Source organism: Pezoporus wallicus, unplaced genomic scaffold (genome assembly GCF_028554395.1).
Source record: "Pezoporus wallicus isolate ANWC-B61680 ecotype Strahan unplaced genomic scaffold, APGP_CSIRO_Pwel_v1 contig_11395, whole genome shotgun sequence".
NCBI lineage: Eukaryota > Metazoa > Chordata > Aves > Psittaciformes > Psittacidae > Pezoporus > Pezoporus wallicus.
Genome location: NW_026636241.1, coordinates 487,446 through 511,816, shown reverse-complemented (window position 1 = coordinate 511,816; position 24,371 = coordinate 487,446). Strand labels below are relative to the sequence as shown.

Below are 24,371 nucleotides of genomic sequence, written 5' to 3'. Positions count from 1 at the left end.
TTCAGGTAAGTTATAGAGAGTGTTTATAGATATAAAGTTATTGCAGAAACCCAGAATGGTTTGGGTTGGAAGGGACCTTAAAGCTCCTCCAGCTCCAACCCCTGCCATGGGCAGGGACACCTTCCACTGGAGCAGCTTGCTCCAAGCCCCTGTGTCCAACTGGCCTGGAACCCAAAAAGGATCCTTAAGGACCCAAAGAGCTGACCCCTGGTGAGCTGGCACGTGATGGGCACTGCTCCCTTCTCAACGCTAAGTGCGTTCAATCCGTCTAATGGCCATGGAATTGCCATCCTTGGTGGGGATGGGGACTTCAAACACCCAGACCCTCAAGACGCTGGGAATCATCCGGCAGTTTTCAAGGTCCAGACTAAAATGCCGTTGGCACTAAAAGAACTAAAGTTGTTCAGGCTTGCAGTAACCCAGCGGGGCTGCCCTGGGATGCCAGTGGCACCAGTGGGCCTGGAGGTACGCAGAGGGTTATGGCTTGATGCGAAGGCTTCTGTTTGTTTGATGCAAATGTTGCTGTGCATATTTCCTTTAACCTGCTGTTATTTTATGTTTCTCTACAGTCCAGGCCTTTCAGCCCTCCTATTCACTCCTCCAGCCCTCCTCCGATAGCACCTTTAGCCCGGGCTGAAAGTACTTCTTCCATATCTTCCACCAATTCCCTGAGTGCAGCCACCACTCCCACCGTTGGTAAACACATACAGCACTGCTGTTCTCTCCCCTTTCCTACCTCTGAGCGTCCTTCAGTATGGTTCTTTGGGTTGACATTCATTAGCTTCCATCGGGCTTTTAAACGCAAAGAGGGATTTGGGGGGGGGGGGTGCGATGTGTCACGAGTGTGATGCTGCTAGGGAAGCTTGCTCTGTGGCAGCCCCAGATGTTGGGAAAGATGACTGTTTGGTGAAGGTAGAGGTTGTCACCAAGTGAATATAATATACATGGTGATTATGGTCTGTACCTTTGGTCAAAATAAGCTTTTTATGGCGGGAGATGCTTGTGCCTGGAGGGGAGCGGGGCTGGAAGCCAGACCTTGGGATCCAGGAGACACCTAATACTGTATCTCTTTGAATGACCTAAATTCAAACCTCCCCTTAAAGCGGCAGTGGGAAATGGGTCCTGGAAGAGGCCCTTCCTAACCCTTACCTGGACACAGACACAAGTGCTGTAGTTTTCTTTTGGAGTAATGTCCTGAAAAACATGGCTTTTGCCAAACCCCTTTAGGCCCCTCGCTGGGGCATGAAACAAGAAGTGTGAATGAAGTCTGGCTGGCAGCTCCCAGGCTCCATATGCCAGGCTCCGCCCTGTGCTTCCCCTCCATCCTTTCCAATCCTTCTATCCCTTCCATCCCCTCTGTCCTGGCTGCTGGCGCTCCCTCCTCCTCCTCCATCCCTGCCATCCCACCCGGCTGCCAGCCCTGCTGCCCCTTGCTTCCCGCAGTTCCATCTTCCAGGAACACCTTCCTCCTTTTCCTTTCCTTTCCATGTCTTCTGTGATGAGTGCTCCTGGTTCGCGTGGTGGGGAAGGAGCTCTGCAGTCCATCACTGGTGAGGGCTGGCTGATGGGCTCCAAATGGGGAGCTGGAACCCCAACCCTCTGAGAAGCCGAACCAGGCTGGTGGCTGTGTGTGCTCGGCCATGGTCCTGGCTGCAGCATGTCCTGTTACTGTCACCTTATGAGCCACGGGGAGCGGTGGCATCACCACCCAGCTCCATGTGCCGTGCACTGGGTACCATCCCCACGGTGTCCATCCAAACCCTCCCTGTAGGTTTACTGGAGTGTCCGACCTGCGTCTCCGTCCTGTTGTTTGCTTTGCTCTCGAGGTGTTGTAGATGCTTGTACCTGTTTGCTGGCTGTTGGTCACCGTCACAGCGTGCTGTGGGGAAAAGGAAGCATCTCAAGCAAGGGGCTGGCCAGCCCCGAGCATCCCTGGTGTGTTGGTCTTGTCTGTGCCCATTGTCCTGCAGCTTTGGCTGCTGTTGGTGGGGCTGTTGGTGGCCTTGGCATGGTGGTGAACATGATTTTGGTGGAGAGGAGCAGCCAGGCTGAGGACAGGGATCACTGTGGGGTCTTCAAGAGGCAATGGGGGTTGTGTGCTGGTTCTGTAGGCTGAGCAGGCAACAGGTCCTGCTCTTGGATTAAAAGTTATTGCTTTTATCTCCAACACACATATCTTTGTGAACAAAAATTACTGCTTGATGTTTTTAATGATGTACCCACCCTGAGCAGTGGGGGCTGATGCATTCAGAGCGGGTAAGAAGCTGTGTCCACTGGCCTCATAGAATCACAGAATAGTTTGGGTTGGAAAGGACCTTAAGATCATCCAGTTCCAACCTCCCTGCCATAGGCAAGGACACCTCACACTAAACCAGGTCACCCAAGGCTCTGTCCAACCTGGCCTTGAACACTGCCAGGGATGGAGCATTCACAACCTCCCTGGGCAACCCATTCCAGTGCCTCACCGCCCTAACAGGAACGAATTTCCTCCTTATATCCAGTCTAAACATCCCTTGTTTAAGTTTTAACCCATTGTCCCTTGTCCTGTCACTACAGTCCCCAATGAAGAGTCCCTTCCCAGCATCCCTATGGCTCCCCTTCAGATACTGGAAGGCTGCTAGGAGGTCTCCATGCAGCTTCTCCAGGCTGAACAGCCCCAACTTTCTCAGCCTATCTTCCTACGGGAGGTGTTCCAGTCCCCTGGCTCCTATGACTTTCACTGGGGCTTTCCTTGGCAGAGAGATGAAATCAGGGCTCCGGGGTCACCCCATGGCAGAGGGACACTGAACATGGCAGCCAGGAGCAGCATCTCCGTGTTTTGCCTTTCCGGCTCCATGCAGACAAAGTGGTGGGTGCCTTACTGCCAGGATTTGGCCTGGGATAAGCTGGATGGGGGGCAGACAAGGGCAGATGGGGTTTGGGAGCCACTCTGGGAAAGACCAAGCACCTCCCCATTCTCCCCACCAAGGTGGCCAGGGTGAGGGTGGGCAGTGGTGCTGGGTGAGCATCAATTCAGCACTCACCTCTCTGTGCTGGCTGTGAACCCATCATGGGTTTATCACTTAGAATACTGAGAAGATAAGGTAAAAGATGTACAGGGCAGGGAGCAGGGATGTATGGGCACAACAGCGGGTCAGGGATCTCTGGAGATCCCATGAGAGCACTTGCTGCTGGGTCCATCTCCACTACGCTCTGCATCTCTCGTTTTCCATGGCAAAGTCTGATGAAATTAGTCCAGAGAGCATGTGGAAGAGTTATTTCACAGAATCATAGAATAATGGAATGGGTTGGGTTGGAAGAGACCTTACAGCCCATCCAGCTCCAACCCCCTGCTATGGGCAGGGACACCTTCCACTAGAGCTTGCTCCAAGCCACTGTGTCCAACCTGAAGACTGCCAGGGATGGGGCATTCACAACTTCCTTGGGCGTTCTGTTCCAGTGCCTTTTCCTTTACTTGTCCTCTGTGCTGGTCTGGTTTGCTTTCATTGTGGTTGCATGTGCGGTCTGAATAATTCATTGCAGGGAAAGAAGCTGTTCTTCCTGTGTCAGCGCCTGTTCCTTTTCTCGTTCAGATCCTGCTCTGTCTCTTCCCGTTGTTAAACGCGCTGCTCGGTTTCATTTGGGATTCGCTTTTTCATTCTTGTTTTGTTTCCTTTCTTTTACGTTTCTTCTGCTTGTGTTATCAGAAGATGATGCTTTTATTGACAAACTGCCCACGTTTGAAAGGCGCTGTGAGACGCCTGCAGGTACTGTATTAGCAGGGCACCCTCAAGACATCTTGGCTTTGGAGTGGGGAGGCTGCGGGCACCCTGCGCCCCAGCACCCATCGCTCACAGCACCTTGCATGACAGTTTCTGAGTGACAAAAAGGACTTTGAGGTGAAACACCATCACCTCCTGAGTTCAAAAAGGTTAATTTAACAGCTCAAAACGTCGTTTCCCCCCCCTGCCCTTAGTTATTTTGACAGGACTTGTTATCCAATGTGGCTCTTGAAGCAGTTTGAGTGCAGGGAGCTGGTGGCTGTGATAGGAAAGGGAAACTTCCAGCTAGGCATCTCCTGCTCTGTGTGAGTGTGTCTGTTTATCTGCGAGTTTTATGTCCTGAAATGCAACACAAAGCACCTATGTTTCACTGTCACCTATTCTGCACACCGGTGTGGCATGCGGCTCAGCATCCCACCGGGAAAACGCTGTTGTCTGAGACATCGCTGGAAGTGAAGAGGATAAGGGCATGGTTCCTACAATCAGTGCAGTTAGAATATGCTATTGGAGTGCATGAGCCAAGAAGCTGCTTCTACTCTAGACAAAGAAAGAGAAACCCCTCTGAAATCCTTACCAAGCAGGCAAAAACACTCTTCCATCTGGGCTTCCATAGCTTTGCTTTCTGCTTTTTGCTAAGCCAAAACCAGAGTTTCAAGCCCCTCCTTTCCTTGCACGTGAACGGCTTGCAGCGCCTCGTCCCCTCCCCGTAGCAAGATAAATGACCTGCTCTGTGACTCACACTGTGTCCTTCTCTCTCCCTCTCCTTGACCTTTCCCATCCCGCTTCAACTCCTGGCCATACAGAGAATGAACAGCCTTCCCTCGTTTGGTTTGACAGAGGAAAGTTTTATTTGACTTTCGAAGGTAAGTAGTGCATAGCATACCCGGTAACCACTTGCTCCCCTTGCTCTTGCTCTCTGACTCCCGGGGTTTCCTTCCAAGGCTCCAGTCCGGCTTTCCATGCAAAATGCTACTTAGATGACATCGCAAGTTCGATCCGGAATCATTCTGATTTGTGCTATTTGTCCCGATGATCTGTTTCCCTGTTTATTCATTCAAAACCAACCCAAACAAACCAAAACCCAAAAGACTCTTCTCATTCCGAGACTGCGGTGGAAACCAGAGAGCCAAACCGCTTGCACTGCCGAGGAACTTGACTCTGTCAACCAGGGCTTCTTTCTACTCTCCCTTGCGAGCTGCTCGTCACCCTGAGCAGGCTGTGGCACAGTGTGGTTAATTACACACCAAAGGGTGATGGGTTCTTTGTCGAGCCACGGCCCTCTTCCCATTGGATTTTTCCATGGTGAGGGGTCGGAGGCGTGCCGCATTGCCAGCAAGCATCACTGAAATGCCAATAGGTTATGCTGCCGGCGTGGCTGGTCAGAGGTGGTGTGAGTTTTGGGGTCCCTAGTCGATGAGAAGCCTCTCTGGGGAGGATGCAGGGGGAGAAGAGCTTGTTTTGGGGTGGATGGCAGCTTCTCTGAGCAGCATCACATCTTGGACAGGGCAGAGGCACCAGTGCTGGGCAGCCAGCCCCACCTCAGAGCCCTGAGGCTTTGGAAGAAGCCTCATCCCACATACAACATGCCAACATGTTTCCTTATAAAACAGCAGAGCAGGGAGGTTTGCTAGCAGCAGGAATTGGTGCTTTAAAACCAGCTTTGGAGCTGCTGTAGTGCTTGCAGGTAGAGCTGTGCTGGGGCTAACTGGAGATGCTGATGGCATGCGATATACCGGAGGACGGATCCCATCTGTGATCCATAAGTGTGTTCCTTCCAGTAAGCAGCCAAATGGCTGGGATTCGGGATTGCACTGCCTAGCTGTTGAGCATGGGCTTGTATTTATAGAGCAAACCCCATTCTGGTGAGTGTGAAACTGTAGGAGCAGCAGAAGGCAGGGATGGAGGTGGTGGTAACCAGGAGAGCGGTTTCTTTTTTCCTTCCTTCTTGCCTTTTCATCAGCCACAGTGGCTGGGTCCCAAGGTCCCCACTTGATGTTCCCCATTCCAATGTCAGCCCCTGGAATAGACTTGGGAGGGGGCCATGGAGGAACAGCTGATGCTGGGTCACAGCAGCCACATTTGTATCCCTCAGTATTTATATCCTGGCACTGTGTTTCCTCTGTGTTTTCTTCTCCTCCTCACTCTGCTTAGCACCAGCACTGTGAGAACATTTAGTATTTGGGGGATTTCCTGTGGTTTTGTATATTGATGTTTTGAAATGGTGTATTGGAAATCTTATACTTTGTACTGGCAGTGTGGATGGTCTGGAGCAGGAGGTGAGCTTGTCCAGGGAATGCTGGCTGCTTGTGAAACAGCTTGCTCCAAGCCCATGTCCAACCTGGCCTTGGACACTGCCAGGGATGGGGCAGCCACAGCTTCTCTGGGCACCCTGTGCCAGAGCCTCAGCACCCTCACAGGGAAGAGCTTCTGCCTAAGAGCTCATCTCAGTCTCCCCTCTGGCAGGTTAAAGCCATTCCCCTTGGCCTGTCCCTACAGCCCTTGTCCCAAGCCCCTCTCCAGCTTTCCTGCAGCCCCTTCAGGCACTGGAGCTGCTCTCAGGTCTCCCCTTCAGGAGCCTTCTCTTCTCCAGGCTGCCCCAGCCCAGCTCTCTCAGCCTGGCTCCAGAGCAGAGCCAGTATCTCCATGGCCTCCTCTGGACTCCAGCAGGTCTTTTGGATATCTTACGTTTCTGGGCTTGGGTTTTTCTGTGCTAGGATCTGTGCATTTGCAGAACGCGGGGCAGTGTGCTCATGGGTGATGAGACACAGTGAAGTTTGGTGATGCTCTCCTGTATACACGGGCAGAGCTGGCTACTAGGATCACTGGTACTCAGCTGTCCTTACTCCATGTCTGTTTTTTCCACCTTTGTGTAGGGAAAATAAGGCAAATGAGCCTGGTGAGCTGCATTTGGCTGTGTCCAAAGCTTCATCAAGTGTTGGGGTTTTTTCCCCTCCAGGATTATGAGGTCATTTTGCCAAAAGGAGAAGTTTCTATAAATGACTTCTGAAGCAGTCATTGAAAAGCCGGATTTTTGGTGGAGGCGTTCCAGAGGAACCAGACTTGTCTCTCGGGTTTCTGGAAGAGAATTCTTGGGTTTAAAATAGAGTATACTTTTCACATTAAAGTTTTAATTGAAAGAGTTGTTTAGTGTCTGAAGCCATTAAGAGAAGAATATGAGGTTCATGAGGGAAGTGTGGAGGGAACTGAGAGCCAGGAATGCCAGTTATATCCTCATGATCTTTATGCAAAGCCAGATTGGAAATGTGGAGGATGTTTGGTTGCTGTTCATATGGACTCAGATTTCCAAAGGCCACCTGAGCCTGAGGATAGAGCCATGTGAGATGAGCTGGTTTATTCTTGCACATAGGATTTTCTTTCTGGAGAATGAAGAAATCTCATGTACATGCAGAGAAATGAGTGGAAGAAATGAGACTGAAAATCGGGGGTAAGGCACATTGGTATAAGAGATGCCAGCCCCTCATTCGATGTCCCAGTGCAGGGGGTAGGCTAAACCCGGCTGGTGCCAGCGCACGTATATTCAGGAGGTGGCTTTTTTCCTCTCCCAAATAACAATGATTGCATTGCCAAGGATCACAGAGTTTGCTGCTGCTGGATGGCTAAAGACCTTCCCCTCACCTTCCCTGCTGAGATTAACCCGGTGTTCCCCTGCTGAGTGACGCCTCCAGTTTTCTCCCCTCTATAGCCAGTCTGTATTGATGACTTTGAACCCTGTCTGTATTTCTGGGTGGCCGTGATGAGAATATCCCACTGTGTTCAGCTGGATTCTGCGTGCTGTGGGGTGGCTGCCGTGTGTGTGGAGCGAGGCTGTGCTCTCTGATAACCCGTTAGTTGTGTTGTGGAAAGGGTTTATACAAAACATGTTGCCTTTGCGTGGCTGGCGCTGATGGGAAGTGTCAGCTCTTCAACGGGATGCTGGCCACGTTCCTGATGGATGCATAGCTCGGGGCTGGGGCCTCAGAAGCAGAAGGCTTGGGGAGCCCAGGCTGCCTCCCTGGGGTCATTAGGATAATTAATGTGTGTGTGGTGATGGGTCTGTCCTCTGTGCGTGACGTGCTCGGCCTGCCCATCCTGGGTGCTGGGACAGCCGGATGCGCTGCTCTTACTGAGCATCACTATTCCAGGCCATGGCTGAAATCACTCCCCCAGCTCTTTTAAAATGTATGTCCAAGAGGAGATGTGTGGCTACATTAATTTTTTACACCCTTTTAGGTTCCATTAGACATTGGAAGGGAAAATCCCAGCACTGGAGAAGCTCACGTGTGCCTCTGTGAGGGAGTGGCTGTGGTTTTATGCATTAACTCACTGCCTGCATGGATGGGTTTGTAAGGCAGGAAGAATCCTACGAATGCCACGTTCTGTCACAATTAATATATCACAACTCAAAGTGTAATTTAGGTGACAGAAGCACTTTCCTCAGGAAACATTACGAACCCTGATTCCCTGCAGCCAAACCCTATTATCTGCTCGCACAAAACATGCAGCGGTGAGCCAGGACCTCACTGTACATCACACAAAACCCCTGGTGGATTGCTTAGATGCAAAGAAAAAAGCAACAGACAGCAGGGCAGCGGTGGGAAGCAGCAGATAAAGAAGGGAGGGGGGTATTTTTGAGGACAGGCTGAGCAGGAGCTCACCAGAAACACGCTGCATTTCACTCGGTTGCTTTGCTTCACTGCCCGGGGTGGTGCTGCCCTTCCCCGGGCCAGCATTTAATGTTGTATGGCTTGGGCTGAAGCTGGCCCACGCTTGCATGCTCTAAACAAAACCCTGGGCTCACTTAATAGCCCCTTCCACCTGCCTGATTCAGGCACTGTAAATGAAGGTAACAGTAAAGGGGGTGTCAGGGTCCCTGGGGAAGTTGCCCCTCCAGAGACCTTCGCCATTCCTTTTTAGCTGGTTTTGGGCAAAACAATCCTTGTGCTTAACCTGATACACAGACTGTGATACTAGAAAGGGTTCCAAAATGGTACATTGCAGAAAAATACGAACTGGTGATGCTAGCACAGGGCTGGTGACCTTCTGAGGGCTTTTTTGGGTGCCCAGGGGATCAGCACCTTGTACATTGGGTGGGTGAGTGACCAAAAATCAACCCCAAGCTGATATTCCAGCAGTTTCCTTGGGCGAAAGAGGAAAGCTTTGCTGTGCCAGCAGTCCACATTGCTCTCCTCTTGGTGGTGGGCACAGGGAGCAGGACATTGCTCCCCACGCAGGGTCCCCACCATGCCCAGAGCTTCTGGCATCCTCTTGCAGTGATGTTTTCATCTTCAGTTGTTGTTCAGTGACCGCCATTCCTGGCCAGCAAAGGTAAACCTGTGTGTGATTTTGCAGGGATGAATTATTTAGAGCCTGGCTAGCATCCATGGATATGCAGCATGACCAAAGCAAACTTTTCCCCTTCTATTGTTATTGTGGATTGACAGCTCTGGCTTTCGCACCCAGAGTCCCATGTTCTCCTTTGCAATTCCAGATTTAGGATGATTTGCAGATGTGCTGTAGCGTGCCATGGGCTTGGTGGGGTGAGCAGGGGGTTTGCCAGGCAGGAAAGGGGAGCATGCCAGGGATTGCAGGGTCTCCCTATGGTTGGGGTTCCTGTAGGCAGGATGAGGGCAGGAAACCTGCCCACATCCCACTTTCCCACAGGCAACCTGAGCTCTCCAGCCAAGGGATAAGGAACCTCCACAATCCCTCCTGTTGGAACCCAGAAACCTACTGCAAAAACTGTCATGCAAAGCCTGTTGTGTGGCAGCCCCTCGGAGCCGTGCTGGGGGTTTGCTGCCCTGCATGCTGCTCCTGCCTGGGCGCCTCTATTATTTCTTTGCTTGCTTGAGCGGGTTGGGAGGGCGAAAAATCATTTCAGAGTGTTTTTAAAGCCTCATCCAAAGCCTGGGGGACTTGTTGCTATTATTTGCCCACAAAGCTAGGCTGGGGCTCATGGGGAGCACCCCGTTGCCCTGGTGCTGGGGGAGAGCAGTGTGGGTTCTCTTTGCAGGTAAGAAGTGGAGGTTTCTGCTCTGTTGCAGGCTCATCGCGGGGCCCCAGCCCCCTGACCATGGGGGCACAGGACACCCTGCCCGTCGCTGCTGCCTTCACGGAAACGGTCAACGCGTACTTCAAAGGGGCTGACCCGAGCAAGTAGGTGCCAACCGATGGGGTCTGGGTGTTGGTATGGGTGGTCCTGCGGTCAGGATAGGCTTAGGGTGCTATTGAGGCTTTGGTGAGTGTGGAGAGGGAGGGAGGGAAGGAGGTGCTTTGGTCTTCTGGTATCAGTTCACCAAGCAGAGGTCCAGGCTCAGGATGCTCATGGGACATCCCCATGAGCATCAGTCCCCATCCCCAGCAAGTGGCCAGACTTCGCTTGCTCTGGTTCAGGACCACAGGAGGTTGTTCCCCCAGTGTGGTGGGAGGGAAGCAGGGGGCTGTCACTGCACTGTCCCCTCCTGCTGCATTTTGAGCCCCTCATTTCCTCCCCCCTTGGTGTCTGTTCGGCGCTGCAGGTGTATTGTGAAGATCACGGGGGAGATGGTGCTGTCGTTTCCCGCAGGCATCACCCGACACTTTGCCAACAACCCCGCTCCAGCGGTGCTCACCTTCCGCGTGCTGAACTACAACAGGCTGGAGCACGTCCTGCCAAACCCCCAGCTCCTCTGCTGGTGAGCACCCACCCCACCGGCATCCCGAAGGAATGCGGGGATCCAGGAAAGTAGGGTGCTGTGCAAAACCACATGGCCTGGAGTATCTTCCCTGGAGGCCTGCCCTGAGTTGGGGAAGCAGCAGAAGGACAGGATTCCCCTCCCTGAGCTGCTGCTCACACTCTGGGAGTGCAGCCCAGCATACGGGGGGTTCGAGTGCACATTGAAGCTGGCTCATGGGAGGCTTCTCTTCACCCAACACCCCAAGTCCTTCTCCTCAGGGATGCTCCATCCAGTATCCCCCAGCCTCTGTTTGTGCTGGCGATTGCCCTGACCCAGGGGCAGGCCCTTGCACTTGGCCCAGTTGAACTTCATGAGCTTCTTATTTGCTGAATACCCCTTTTGAGATCAGCCCCTTTGCCAGGCAGAAGAGCATCAGCAGAGAGGAGCAAGTGCTTTGACAGGGTTTGCTTCTTTTGTGCCTCACTCTGCTCATTAGACCTCCTGTTTGCAAACCGAGATGACCTACAGGTTGCATCTGCTGTTCCTCCCTGGATGTGATGGAGGACAAGCCAGAGATGTGTGTGAGGAAGGGATTATTTCCCTTAATGTGGGGTTATTGTGGTCCCAGCTGGTGGCTGGCGCTGCTGCCCTGCATGCTTGGTAGAAAAGCTTTCTTCTGCTGAGGTGGCTTATGCAGTGTTAACTCTCCCTCTGTGCAGTGACAATATCCAGAGTGACACCAACACGAAGGAGTTCTGGGTCAACATGCCAAATCTGATGACTCACCTAAAGAAGGTATCGGAACAGAAACCACAAGCCACCTATTACAATGTGGATATGCTCAAATACCAGGTAGGAGCTTTATTGCGAGATAAAACTATGCCAAAAAAATGTGTGCTTAACTTATAGATGAAAAAGATGGTATTTCCCTAGTGCAGAGAGGAGGTAACATGAGGTGGGGGCATGTAACCCTTCTGTATGTCACTAGATTGCCTGGTTTTGAGCCCAGTTCAAACTTTCCCATGGGAACACAGGGTGTTGTCTCCTCTGAAACCAAATGCAATTACTGCGTCTGTAAAATGGGCTTTCTCCCTTCACCCCTATGGAAACTAAATGTTTTTTCTGTCATTTTGGAAGGTATCTGCCCAGGGTATTCAGTCTACTCCATTAAACCTTGCAGTGAGCTGGCGGTGTGACCCTGCAAGCACTGACCTCCGCATCGACTACAAATACAATACAGAGGCAATGACCACACCGGTAGCTCTAAACAACGTCCAGTTCCTCGTCCCCGTCGATGGAGGAGTAACCAAACTTCAAGCTGTGCTTCCTCCTGCTGTGTGGTAAGGACTGCTCCCCTGGGGAAGAGCTTGCTTGCTGTTTCTGCCATGCCCCTGCCTAACCCAGCTGTCCTGGCTGCAGGATTGGGATCACCCTGGGGAAGTGGCTGTGGGTGGGGGAACGCTGGGGACCCAAACCTGTCCTCCTCTTGCGCAGGAAGCATGCAACCCCACTCTGGTGGTTTTATCTTGCCATTCCCACAAGCAAAGGGTCAGGGCTGAACACGTGGAGAAGCTGTGGCTGCCCCATCCCTGGCAAGAACTCCAGACTCGTTTGTGTTGGAAGGGAGCTTAAAGCTCACCCAGTTCCAACACCTTCCAGTAGAGCAGCTTGCTCCAAGCCCCTGTGTCCAACCTGGCCTTGAGCACTGCCAGGGATGGGGCAGCCACAGCTCCTCTGGGCACCCTGTGCCAGCGCCTCAGCACCCTCACAGGGAAGAGCTTCTGCCTAAGAGCTCATCTCAGTCTCCCCTCTGGCAGCTTAAAGCCATTCCCCTTGGCCTGTCCCTATGGGCCCTTGTCCAAAGCCCCTCTCCAGGTTTCTTGTTGGCCCCTTTATATATTGGAAGACTGTTAAAAGGTCTCCCCAGAGCCTTCTCTTCTCCAGGCTGAATCAATTCTCCTCTTCATATGTTTTTAGGAATGCTGAACAGCAAAGGATATTGTGGAAGATCCCTGATATCTCTCAGAAGTCAGAAAATGGAGGTAATCCTATAAATGTGCATGTTATTAACTTTGATTAATTAGATCAGACAGTAACCTGTTTATCACGCCTGCACACAAATACAGACACACAGATGCCTGCTGGCACTTGCCAGGGCTGAAGCTGTTCAAAGCTAGGAGCAAAGCAGTGGTATGTACTGCTTGTACTGTTTTGCCAACAGCTTTGGCATCACAGATGGGTATTAACGCACCTGGTTTAGAAATGGTTGTTTGCCATGTCTTATGCTTCTTTGACCGTCTGCATTGAAGTCTGATGCCCCATGTTGCATCCTGGTTGAGGGACCACAGTGCTTCTCCGCATGTAACTGATGCAGCTCCCCTGCATCATGTCACTGCAGTGTCTGAAAAGATAAGATCTGCTGGGAGGATGAGGGGGTTTGCTCTGCCCCATCCAGGGGATACTGAGGAGCTGGGTACCACCACAGCAGTGTGCTTCACTTGCAGCGCTTTGGGCATCTCATCGCCTGGGCTGGCAAACGCGGCTCCGGGATGCACAGAATTCCCCTCCGGCCTTCTAATGATCTCATGGGATTTTAAATTGCAGGCGTGGGGTCTCTGCTGGCCCGATTCCAGCTCTCGGAGGGGCCCAGCACCCCGGCCCCCCTGGCTGTGCAGTTCACCAGCGAGGGGAGCACGCTGTCCAGCTGCGACATCGAGCTCGTCGGCGCCGGCTACCGCTTCTCCCTCATCAAGAAGAGGTTTGCGGCAGGTAGGTGCCTCATCGGTGGCTCCTCTTGGGATCCGTGTCCATGATGGTCCCCTCCGCTCTGCTGGCATGCCTGGGACTGCCCTTGCGGTGTTTGTGTTCAGCATTCAAGCCCAGAGGTCCTGCTACATCAGGGCATGACAGGGGCTGCTCAGTGGCAGAAGGGCAAAAGCTCCTTTGTATGAAATAAATCCTGCTGCTGCCTATGAGAGCCTTGAATTTCATGGGCTCTTTTCCACTCATGGGTCCTGCATGGAAAGCAAGGGCTGGGGATCTCCAGGAAGAGCTTTTGCCCCATTGTTGCGTAGAAATACAAGTACTTTTCCATGTGCTGCTCATGCGTTGCCCTGGGCGCAGGGTCTGGCGGAGGTGGGTGACCATCCCCCAGGACTCAGGGCTGCTCTGTCGCCACAGCTGATTTCTGATCCCATTTCTAGGTAAATACTTGGCCGATAACTGAAGGAAGCTTATGCAAGTCTATGGAAAATAATATGGAAAAATACCCAAGGACTGCTGTGCGTGGAACGGGTTTTAATTACAGTTTAAGGAAAATGAACTAAATCCTGCACTCGGGACATTTCTGTTGGAAGTGTCGACAACTTTCAGCATTTTTTTTTCCTTGGAAAACACCGTCTTGACCAGTCCTACAGTATTTACTTCTAGATGTAACATTGTTAATGGTTTTAAAATGTAATTATTGTATTTGTAAATTGTACTCATTCCAGTAAGGCTGTATTTTGGCAGTTAGACACTTGAGTTTTAGCATTTTACCATTCATGAAATGGATGTAATTTAAACTGTGGTATATAAATTTAATAGTAGTACTGTTGAATGGCACAATGCTTACAGAGGTAGATTACATTTTGTCAATATATACGATTTAAATACAATACTGATAGCTGTTATGAAGGGGGTGCCTCATCAAAAGAGAGTTAAGTACAACTGACATGCTGATTTCTTTTTACTTCAGTCCTTGGTACGTCTCACGGTGATGAATAAAAAGCTCTACGTTCAGGTTTAGCTGGTTTAACTCCAGATGGGTATTGATGTAAATGTGAGGTTCCTAATTCAGTCTCCCAGAAAAACGCAAGGGAAAAAGTCACTTCAAAGAGCATTTCCTTCACATTTCCATTACAAAAAACCTCCTTCAAGCGTTCTCCTGCAGCCACAGATTAACCCTCAGGAGTGCCAGCAGGGAATGCATGGGTGATAAGCACCTCTCTCTGCTTGGTGTCCTTCCCTTTTGCAGGGATGCAGATAAGGAAATGAGCAGGCTAAGAGGCTGGGTAGTAAATCTGAGCTTACAGCACTGCCTGGAAATGCAATTGCTGTTTTTACGGATGTGTTTCCTGAGCAGCTCCCAGTTCTTTGGTTGCATTTCTATGTTCCTTTGCTTGCTTTTCCTGGTTTGGTTATTTTTTCCCCCATTTTTGAAAGCCCCATGGGTTTAGATAACCCTAAACTGGAGGTTGTGGGGTGGAAATTGCCCCTCTGCGTTTTCCCTGAGCCGATGTGGGCTCCTGCACCTTGCGCTGCTCATCCCTGTGCATGCCCTGGGAGAATGTGGTGATATGGGGGGGGGGAAGTAGTGATCCTTCCAGAATGAAATGCACTTGCTGTTCAGGTGCACAGAGAAACATGGGAGCGTCTGCTGAACAGGATGCTGGGACTTCAGAAATGCATACATGACAAATAGTGCTAATTTTACAGGCACAAATGTTGCCAGGATTAGGCTTGTGCATTTGCGTTGGAAAACTTCAGACTGTGCATGTTGAGAAGTGCTTGCTCACAGAGCAGTTTGGAGGGGTGTAAGAAAACAGAAATCAATGCTGTCTGAAAAGAAAATAAGAAAATCTGAGATATTTCAGTTCTAAGGTGACTCCTATGTACGTTAGGGTGGTTGAGTTGTGTGCTTGCTCCCAAAAGGATCAACACAGAATCATAGATCCCAGACTGGTTTGGGTTGGAAGGAGCCTTAAAGCTTATCTCTTCCCATCTCCCTGCCACAGGCACGGACCCCTTCCACTAGAGCAGCTTGTTCCAAGACCCTGTGTCCAACCTGGCCTTGAACACTGCCAGGGATGGGGCAGCCACAGCTTCTCTGGGCACCCTGTGCCAGCGCCTCAGCACCCTCACAGGGAAGAGCTTCTGCCTAAGAGCTCATCTCAGTCTCTCCGTCAGGTTAAAGAGAAGATTAAGCACAATTCAGTTATGCAGCTTCATTTCCCTTTGCAGTTTTTGAAAGTACCCTTGCTGGTACTCCTGGATGGGGTGTTAATTTCTGCTAATAGTTTTGCCCCTGAAATAGGAATCCATATAAACTGTGTAACCTCCCCCTTTGCGACACAGGGATATAGGGCAAACTATAAGAATCAGGTTTTGCATAGTCAGTAGATGCTGTGTACAATTGTTATAAACTCATGCTTCCAAAAGAGATCTGTCTTAATCCAGAAAATCAGGATTTTGTAATGTAAATATTACCAGAACATAGCTATTTTACTTTATATTTCATTTGAAAGACAAAGTGTTTACATTAGCATTGGGGTTTTAAATGCTTTTTAAATGAAAAAGCCCATAACCCAAAGCTTCCCAGCCTGTCCATTTGTGCTGTCCCACAAAACAGAGGTAGCTTCTACGGGTGTGTGGCGGTGCTGGGATGCAGCTTGGGTAGAGAGATGAGAACGTCCCGTACTCATTCTATAGGGTCCCCTTCCAGCCACCAGCAGGAAACACCAAACAGCTATTCCTAGCCCATTACACTGGGATCAAAGCCAGCAGTTTGGGACAGTTTGGGATGTTTTTGTGTACTGCTTTTGCAAGGTTTTTGCATGGTGGTGTAGTTCAGTAGGCGTTTGCTCAGGACCTTTGGATCATGTGTCTCCCCTTTCCCTCCCAGCATGACCTTCGTGAGGAGATGCTGCTCCATGTTGATGGTTTGGTTTTGCTGCCTTGCTGGTGTCTGAGCAGAGTGGCAAAGTGCCCCAGGGATGGTTGTTTTGTCAGCTGCTTCATACAGCCCCAGCCTGGTTTGTGTTGGAAGGGACCTTAAAGCTCCTCCAGCCCCAACCCCTGCCACGGGCAGGGACCCCTTCCACTAGAGCAGCTTGCTCCAAGCCCCTGTGTCCAACCTGGCCTTGAACACTGCCAGGGATGGGGCAGCCACAGCTTCTCTGGGCACCCTGTGCCAGCGCCTCAGCACCCTCACAGGGAAGAGCTTTTGCCTAAGAGCTCATCTCAGTCTCCCCCCTGTTTCAGACCAACGTCCTTTAACAGTATTTCTTAGTAACTATGAAATTGCTCAGTACTATGAAATACTACCAAATAAGAAGCTTTTAATTTGATTTTTGTTTCACTCCCCTGTTATAAAGCTTCTTCTATTATTTTGCTGCGAGGCCACTGTCCATTAAACTCCTATTCCTGCCCAGCAGATATGAGTTCTTAATGCATACGTGTGTGGATTCACTGCCAAAAGCTTTGTCACGTGGGCACGATCTCATACTGAGTAAGTTACACAACTCTGGATGCAGGTTGGACTCGGTGATGTTAGTGCTGTTATTTGGTATTTCAGTTAATTTTGTCTTCAGCGTGCCCTTTCAGGATTTATCTATAGGAGGATTTTAAAACATAGATGGCAAAGAGAAGTTTTATGTTAAAATGCCATCCAGTTTTGGCAGGCAGGGAGGGATAGGGAAGGAAAGCAGTTTTGTTTTGCCAGGCACGTGGCACAGTGCATCACGGAGGAATTCTGCTCCACTTCATCTTATTACTTTGGAAATACAGCCCATGGGTCTGTTACCCAAGAACCCAATATCTACTTGAGAAAACCACTTCAATACACTGAATATGGAGTGATTTTCCCCTACCCTTTTCTTGGTTTTACTTGAAAATATCTTGGTTAAAATACTTAATTTTGGGAGCTTAGTGTGACCAAATCTGTACCATCACTATATAATAACTTTCTCCGTAAAAAATGATAGTCTCAAGGATTTAATTTCATAACCAGAATTTTTTCTTTTCTCACAATTTCCCAAGGAAAATCATTCTTGCAGAGTTAGGAAGATCTTATGATTATCAGTATTTCAATTCATATTTCATTGCAAGAAATACCACCCCCCCCCTCCACCCTGCATAACCCTATCCCTTTAGGAGGGACTGCAGATAATGCTGCTGCCAGTTGCTCTTAAAATCACAAGCATTCAAAGGTTTGCCCTTGAGCAGGACTTCAGGCCAAGCAGTATGTGGTAAAACATACCAGAATATCTTATTCTTTGTTAGAAATCCCCCTTTCTGGACATGGGGTGAATGGTTGCAGACATGCAGCCCGGCTGTTGGGATTGTAATTCACATAGGAGGGGTTTTCCACTCCAGAGTGCTCCCAGGTTGATGAAATCACCTGGTTGCTTGGATGGCATAAAACATCCGGAGATGTTAGTTGTGGTCTGAGAGAGGGATTGGGGCGGGCTCTGGTTTGCAGCTCTGGGTTGGTGGGTGAAGGGCACAGGGCGCAGGAGAACCTCACTGTGACACCTCTGAACCCAGAGGATGCCCCGGAATCGAATCGGATTTCCCTAGGTATCGCCCTGTATCATTTTATGAACTCCCTCGTGTATAAAATGTTTATAAATATTTGTGGATTAAGATACACAGGTCTATTTTTAAGATTTAAGTTAAATAAGTTAATTAATGGCTGGCCTTTTTTGCCTAAACGTGCAATGAGATATATTATACCTTTAGTGGACGATGGCCTAGGTACTGCTTAGTCTGTGATGAAAACTTTGCTGCTTACCTACTGTTCTCAGAGAAAAAAAGAAACAACACTGTAAAAGCCGTCTGGGTTTGTTGCACACGGACTCTCGCAGCAAAGCTTTGTATTTGACCACTGGTAATATGAATGTGTTGTATTGACTCGTTGAAGATAATCATGAACCAACATATTTTAAATGTTTACTTGCCTTATAGGGTAGAAGACGACGACGTGGATATCATTTTTTTTGTAAATAATGTTTTTTATAAATGTCTCCCCTCCATTCCCCCCCGTCACCCATTTCACAAAATCTTGAATATGCAATTATTTACCATGCATAACGTTGCAACCGACGGACCCCCGCGTCAGAACAAAGTTTATGAATTCTGTACATCAGAACCACGTTAAATCCCCAACTGAGCTGCAATTTAAATGTGATTATTATTTTTTTTCCTTGAAAATAAACAAAAATCTGTAAAACACGACCTTTTCTGAGTGAGCTTTGCTTGCAGGTGCGGGAGTACCCGGAGGAGCGGAGCAGAGGTATCAGGGGCTACCATGTCCCTGGCCCAAATCATCACCGCTGCTGGAGCTATGTGTAGCATCCTGGCTTGGGGACACATCGCGGTTGGTGTGGGGGCAAATGTGGGGAGATGGGAGCCACATAGGCTGAGAACATTGGGACTGTTCAGCCTGGAGAAGAGACCTCAGAGCAGCTTCCAGTGTCTGAAGGGGGCTCTCAGGATGCTGGAGAGGGACTCTTCATCAGGGACTGCAGTGATAGGACAAGGGGTAACGGGTTCAAACCGAAACAAGGGAGGGTCAGGTTAGATACTGGAAGAAGCTCTTCCCTGTGAGGGTGCTGAGGCGCTGGCACAGGGTGCCCAGAGAAGCTGTGGCTGCCCCATCCCTGGCAGTGTTCAAGGCCAGGTTGGACACAGGGGCTTGGAGCAAGCTGCTCTAGTGGAAGGGGTCCCTGCCCGTGGCAGGGGTTGGAACTGGAGGAGCTTTAAGGTCCCTTCCAACACAAACCAGGCTGGGATTATATTGTTCTGTGATTCCCAGAGAACATGGGGATGAGTGGAGCCTGACAGGATACATGGAGGTTGTAGGGACACGAAGCATCATGGCTCTGAGGGCTTGTGAGGATTGAGGGGACTGTGGATGGCATGGGGACAAGTCAGGGCTGTAGGGACACACTGGGGCTGTAGGCACATGTGAGGACATGAGAGACCATGGATGCCCATGGGGGCTGTAAGTGTATGTGGGGGTCCTGTGGAGGCCGTGGGTACCCTTGGGGGCTGTAGGTACACATGGAGACCTGTGGGGGGCATGGGGGTCCTGAGGTCCCACAGGGGCCATAGGGACATGGGGGCTGTGTTAACCCCTGGGGGCCATGAGGACACCCAAGGCCCACAGAGGCTGCGGGGCCCTGCACCGGCTGCAGACACAGAAGGTCCGTGGAGGCGGCGAGCACACGGAGCCTGCGGGGAGGGAGCCAACATGGCTGCGGCCGGGCTGTGCGGGCTCGCTGCCGGCAGCGCCGCCCCGCGGCCGCAGGGAGCCGGGAGCCGTGCTCCGCCACCGGCCGCCCCCCTCCCGCCATTCCGCCTGCCCTCAGCAGCGGAGCGGGATGCAGGGCGGAGCGGCCGGCAGCGAGCCCCCGTCCTTCGGTAGGTCCCGGGGCCGGGTGCTTCGGGGCGGGACGCGGCTGCCTCTGGCTTCAGCGCGGTGTTTTCCCTCAGGAAACCCAGCTTAACCTCCCCGCCTGCCCCCAGGTCCTTCCAAGCGCTTCCCGGTGGCGGCGGTGGATGCTATCCTGAGGGATGTGCTGGGGAGCTGCCTGAGGGAGCAGCCCTACGAGCCCGTGCGGTGCAGGGAGATGGTGAAGGACATCGCTGAGGTACCGCTGCGGCCATTTTGTCCGCACGCCTCGACGGGGTGTCAGGGAGGAGGCCCTCGGGGCGGGGAGGTCCGGAATGCAGATATGAAGTGTAAAAGTAGTGCTGGGGGGAAGTCGGGGTGCACCAGAGGTTGCTCTGAGGCGGGTGTGGGTTTACACGAGTTGATTGTGAGGTTTATTTGAGCAGCAGTGGCTCTGGCGAAGCACACGGTGTAGTAAAAACTCCACGCTGTGGTTGCTCTGCCCAGGAATATCGTAACTAAATCCAGGTACGTGTCAGACCTCTTAAAAACAGGATAGTTATCGTAGTGACTGAATTCTGAGCAGTGCTAGGTGTGCAGACTCCTCCTCAGTTAAACCCAGGCTTCTTGTTGGGGGGAGACTGTCCTGCCCCTTCAGTCTCAGCTGATTTGGCTCAGAATCGGCATTAAAAAAGGGGTACTGTTTGCTCTTCCTTTCCCCCGTAATCAGGTAACTGTGTATCTGTACAGAGGAGAACATGCTATTCATTGGGGTCTAAACTTGGTTTTCTCTTGCAGCTTATTAAAGCGCGGGTAAAAGACCTGATGATACCCAGGTACAAGATCGTTGTGGTGACACACATTGGGCAGCTGAAGGAGCCGAGCATCCAGATCGGAAGCAGGTGCCTGTGGGATCCTGTGAGCGATACGTTTTCATCGTACGTGTTCAAGAACGCGTCACTGTTTGCTCTTGCAAATGTCTACGCTGTTTATTTGGAATAAGGTAGAGTTTAACCGCAGGAGAAATGAATATCCAGCCTAACTCTCCCTGTTTCTGTTGCGGAAAAGGGTTGTGAAGGACCAAGGCAACTTTCACCTGTTTGAAATGTGGTTACCATGAGCCTTCCGGTGGTGAATGTAATAACTGTACTTCCCAGAGTTTCCTCTGGGCCGTGATTTGCTGTGACATATGATTTGCACCTGATTCTAGCTGCTTTCAGAACTGGGTGTCCCTGAAATACTTTCTTTTGCCCTGAATTTGTTCTTACTGAGTAACCCCAAGTAGAAAACACAGAGGGATTTGGGGAAAGTAAACCAAAAGCATTTTAAAACCGTCCCTGTTAAATGGCAACTGCAGGCAGGGAAACACATGCTGGGCCTGTGGCCCTGGCTCCATGCACATACTGTGTTGCAGGTGCTGTGTCCCATCAAGCTGTGATAACTCAGTGCTGCGAGTTACCCTGCCCTGCCTGGGGGACAGGGGGGTACCTTCAAACCTTCCTGCTGAAGAGAGGAAAGGAGAATGAGTCATTCTGGCCTGCCTCCCCTTGCACCCTGAGTACAGAAAAGGTGGCCAGGAAAAGGTGTCTGGTTCTGCTTTGAGGAGACTAGCTCAGTCCCATAGGGTTTGAAATCAAGTGAAAAACATCTTCAAATTATGTTTAAAGTATATAGATCTAACATATCTGGGCCCTTCTGTTGAAGGTGCTTGAATCCAGCAAAGAAAAATTGAATTGGGGTTCTCATCTGATAGATACCTATAGCTAAGAGAGGAAGTACAGCCCTGTGAGCTCAGAAGTGTGTTTCCAGTCTCTCTGGATGCACATTAACTGTTCACTTGGTAGGGCCTTGTATAGTCATTACTGGAAGCAGCTGGAATAGGAAATAAATCCTAGCTATTGCCTGCCCAGTTTGGGGCTGGTAATGGCTGGTGGCAGCTCCTGCCTGCTGCAGCCCTTTCCTGCTGCAGTAGTGGGGTCTGGCTGACTTGCTGCACTGTGTGGTACTCCACCAGAGCTGTCTGCATGGCCTGGGTTTGGTTCTGGTTCTGAAAAAGGACTTCTTGCTACCCATATTTCACAGCTGAAACCTGCTGCTGGGCTTTCATAAGAGAATGAGCATATAATAAATTGTGTGGTTTGTTGGATTTTATGTGGAACTAGAACAGTAGTTAGATGGAAACAGATATTTGTACTGATGTCTAGAAGTTTAATTCTAAACCACTGTGAAGACTTTGTGGCATCCAGGCATTCCAGCCTGAACTGTCCTTGCAGCATTTACTAGCTTGCACTACATTGAACATTCAGCCTTTACTCCCTAGTGTGCTCCAGAAAATAAAGCTACAGTTCAGGAATACAACTGAAATAATAGTGGTTTATGTCATGATTATTTATTACGTGAAAGCCGTTACATCAAACCTCATCAGCATCTGCTGTCTTTCAGCACAGGGTGCTGATATCCCTCTCACTGCAGCCGATGCTGCAGCAGGATGTGGTGAGCAGCTTAGCTGCCTCACGCTTTTGCAGGATAAATGTTTTCCTGGAGTGCTGCAAGTCCTGCTCTGCCTCATGCTTGACATTGTGGATTTCTTCGCTGTCGGTCTCCAGACTCTGGTCTGCGTACGTTGAGGGGTCAGCATAGCCGTTGTTCTCTTGTGAGAGAGGCAGGGGATTTTCACTCTCTGGCACATAAAAATTAGAAGTCACGGAATCATGAGTAATTTGTAATAGTTATCTTTACTAGAAAGACAGACCAGCCTATGGCCAAGGAGCTGAAGGTATTACCTATCCTCTGTGTTTCCACTGTGAAAAACCAAGATGGGCCAGAGCACTGACTTTTTACCAGGGCAGTATTAAAATAGACATCTGAATACCCATTCTGTGATTAGCATGTAAAAAAAAACAGTAATTCATGGATTTATATTAAAGAGTGTTCTTTGTAGGAACAGTTTCCTTATCAGTCTCACACTGATATATTTGTTTTGAAGGGTAAAACTGTGATTTGATGTGTCAGTGGCACCTGACCAGCCTGTTAGCCTGGAGCTGGGTGTGGGTTTCCTGAAAAGCAGGTGTTAAGGCATCAAATACCCCACAGTTCCAAAGTTCTGGATGTTCCTACTGAAGTTACACTTGCAATTTGGGTTCATTTTAAATACCATGGTACAAGTGGGCACTGCCTTGTGGAGTTTGTAAAGGTGTAGTAGTTCTCTGGCTTAGTTTAGCAGCAGGGGTTTCTTCTGTAACAGACTCAGGTAGGGTGTTGCAGGTAGCATCACTTTTTATGTTTGTTTAAAGCTGCTGCTATGATAGAGTTTTCATAAAAGTCTGAAGTTACTTGAATAGAAGGTGTAGAAAGTCTCAGCTTCTCTCATCTGCCTCATTTAGTTTCCTTTTTCTAGTTATTTTAATCTATCAGAGTTAGAAATTACTAGCAGTAATGGACAAATTTTCTGACTCTATCTAAAACTGTGCTAATAAATACAAGTATATACACCACCACATGAAGGTACTTAAATTGCAGAGTATGTATTTAACATACTTTAATTATAATATTATTAGGTTGTAATATAGTTTCTAGCGGGGAAAGCAGTGTGTCCTACTGAAGATAACAGTAAAGAACTTGCATGGACTGTGCAAAGCTGTCCCTGACATTTAAAATGTCAGGGCTATAGAGATTCCTAGTGGTAGCCTTGGCCTTAACTTGCGGTTTCTCAGGTTGATTTGGAAAGTCTCATTCTAAATGCGTTTTATTTAAGCTATGCCAAGCAAGCTGCAAGGAAACTTGCTGTCTCCAGGCAGAGCCTGTGCTGTTGGCATCTGAGATGTGCCTGTTCAGGGGAGCAGCAAGAGCCGAGGGCACAGCTCTGCCCTTGGGCACAGCTCTGCCCTTGGGCACAGTCTGCAGGTGACATGGTTCTTCTGAATCCCCTTGGAGCTGGGCACACCTTCCAGGGGGCAATAAGAATGTAATGTGTTAATGAGTACTTACCAAACAGGTACTGATAATCAGTCAAGTGCCTTTTCCACCGAGAGCCGCCGCAGGTGAAGACTATGGCTCTGACAAAGTCTCTCCCACAGAGCCTCATGCTGTTCCCTTCACCTTTGCCTTCCTGTGCTGTGATCAGGAGTGCAAGTGAGGCCAGTGCCAGCACTGTGCTCCTCATGCTGCAGATGGAGTGCTTGTTGGTGGGGCAGGAGGGACCTGTGAGGCCAAGGTGGGGAGTTCTGCTGCCACCCTTACCTTTATACCAAGGGCCTGTCCGCTCCACTGAGTACCGGCTCATTCTGAGGATGACTTAATGTTTGCTAAAAAAAAGCTGATGACTTGTTTCCTTCCAGTGATGTGGTGTTTTATGTGTGTCAGGATTTGTGCTGGGATTTTGTTCAGGTATTAAAGTCTCCTTAAGGAGTTCCTTATGGAACTGCTTTGCTATATGAACATATATGGTATATACAACATGCTTCGAGGGTGCAGGCTCAGTTTGATACCATTGATGTGTATGTTCTGCAGAAGCGAGAGGGTGTTTGTTACATGGTTTGTAGATAACGAGTGTCATCCCTGTGTATTTCCCACACAGCATGCAGCCTCTTCCCAGTCATGCCTGTTACTACAGTTTGAGTGGCATCAGTCTTTTTCTGTTGGTGATCACAAACCAAGAGGGATTTAACTCTTGGGATGTCCACAGTTGTGTGCTTTTGCATTACCTCTGCCTTGTTCTTTGTCAGGCTGGTAACTGTGGATGCTTTGAAGTATCCTGTCAGTGCTGGGCAGTCACTCACAACAAAAATGGGGTACCGAGGGACC

General features: G+C 50.0%; 3 protein-coding genes across 12 annotated transcripts in view; 2 read left to right on the top strand and 1 right to left on the bottom strand.

Moving 5' to 3' along the window:
• SGIP1 (SH3GL interacting endocytic adaptor 1) overlaps positions 1-14,200 on the top strand; it is a 48,584-nt gene extending 34,384 nt beyond the window's left edge. For 6 of the 10 annotated variants that reach the window (XM_057399201.1, XM_057399202.1, XM_057399209.1 and 3 more), the window contains 9 exons: positions 570-696; positions 4,565-4,624; positions 9,803-9,914; positions 10,277-10,432; positions 11,134-11,266; positions 11,552-11,754; positions 12,392-12,456; positions 13,019-13,183; positions 13,618-14,200. In XM_057399201.1, coding sequence (XP_057255184.1) covers positions 570-696; positions 4,565-4,624; positions 9,803-9,914; positions 10,277-10,432; positions 11,134-11,266; positions 11,552-11,754; positions 12,392-12,456; positions 13,019-13,183; positions 13,618-13,640 — 1,044 coding nt within the window. In that variant the 3' untranslated portion in view covers positions 13,641-14,200. Of the gene's footprint in view, positions 1-569; positions 697-4,564; positions 4,625-9,802; positions 9,915-10,276; positions 10,433-11,133; positions 11,267-11,551; positions 11,755-12,391; positions 12,457-13,018; positions 13,184-13,617 lie in introns of those variants that run through there. The other 4 variants (XM_057399211.1, XM_057399210.1, XM_057399205.1 and 1 more) reach the window with 2 other exon arrangements.
• A 5,227-nt stretch (positions 14,201-19,427) lies between these two features.
• DYNLT5 (dynein light chain Tctex-type family member 5) lies at positions 19,428-21,935 on the top strand. The gene is given in 4 exon segments (XM_057399199.1): positions 19,428-19,487; positions 19,489-19,597; positions 19,703-19,827; positions 20,367-21,935. Coding segments are annotated over 4 exon segments (498 nt in total). The 3' UTR covers positions 20,571-21,935.
• A 21-nt stretch (positions 21,936-21,956) lies between these two features.
• Positions 21,957-23,743, bottom strand: INSL5 (insulin like 5). Its single transcript, XM_057399200.1, has 2 exons — positions 23,556-23,743; positions 21,957-22,248 (listed from the first exon to the last, which is right to left on the bottom strand). The coding sequence occupies exons 1-2, from the start codon at positions 23,728-23,730 to the stop codon at positions 22,007-22,009; spliced, it is 417 nt and encodes a 138-aa protein (XP_057255183.1). The 5' UTR covers positions 23,731-23,743; the 3' UTR covers positions 21,957-22,006.
• Positions 23,744-24,371: the final 628 nt, after the last annotated feature.

What these genes read in the sequence shown, in the direction of transcription:
- INSL5 (XM_057399200.1), bottom strand. Translation starts at nt 23,730, where the DNA reads ATGAGGAGCACAGTGCTGGCACTGGCCTCACTTGCACTCCTGATCACA. An exon ending in TGATTATCAGTACCTGTTTG is followed by an intron (nt 22,249 to 23,555) that starts GTAAGTACTCAT and finishes TTTATGTGCCAG; the next exon opens with AGAGTGAAAATCCCCTGCCT.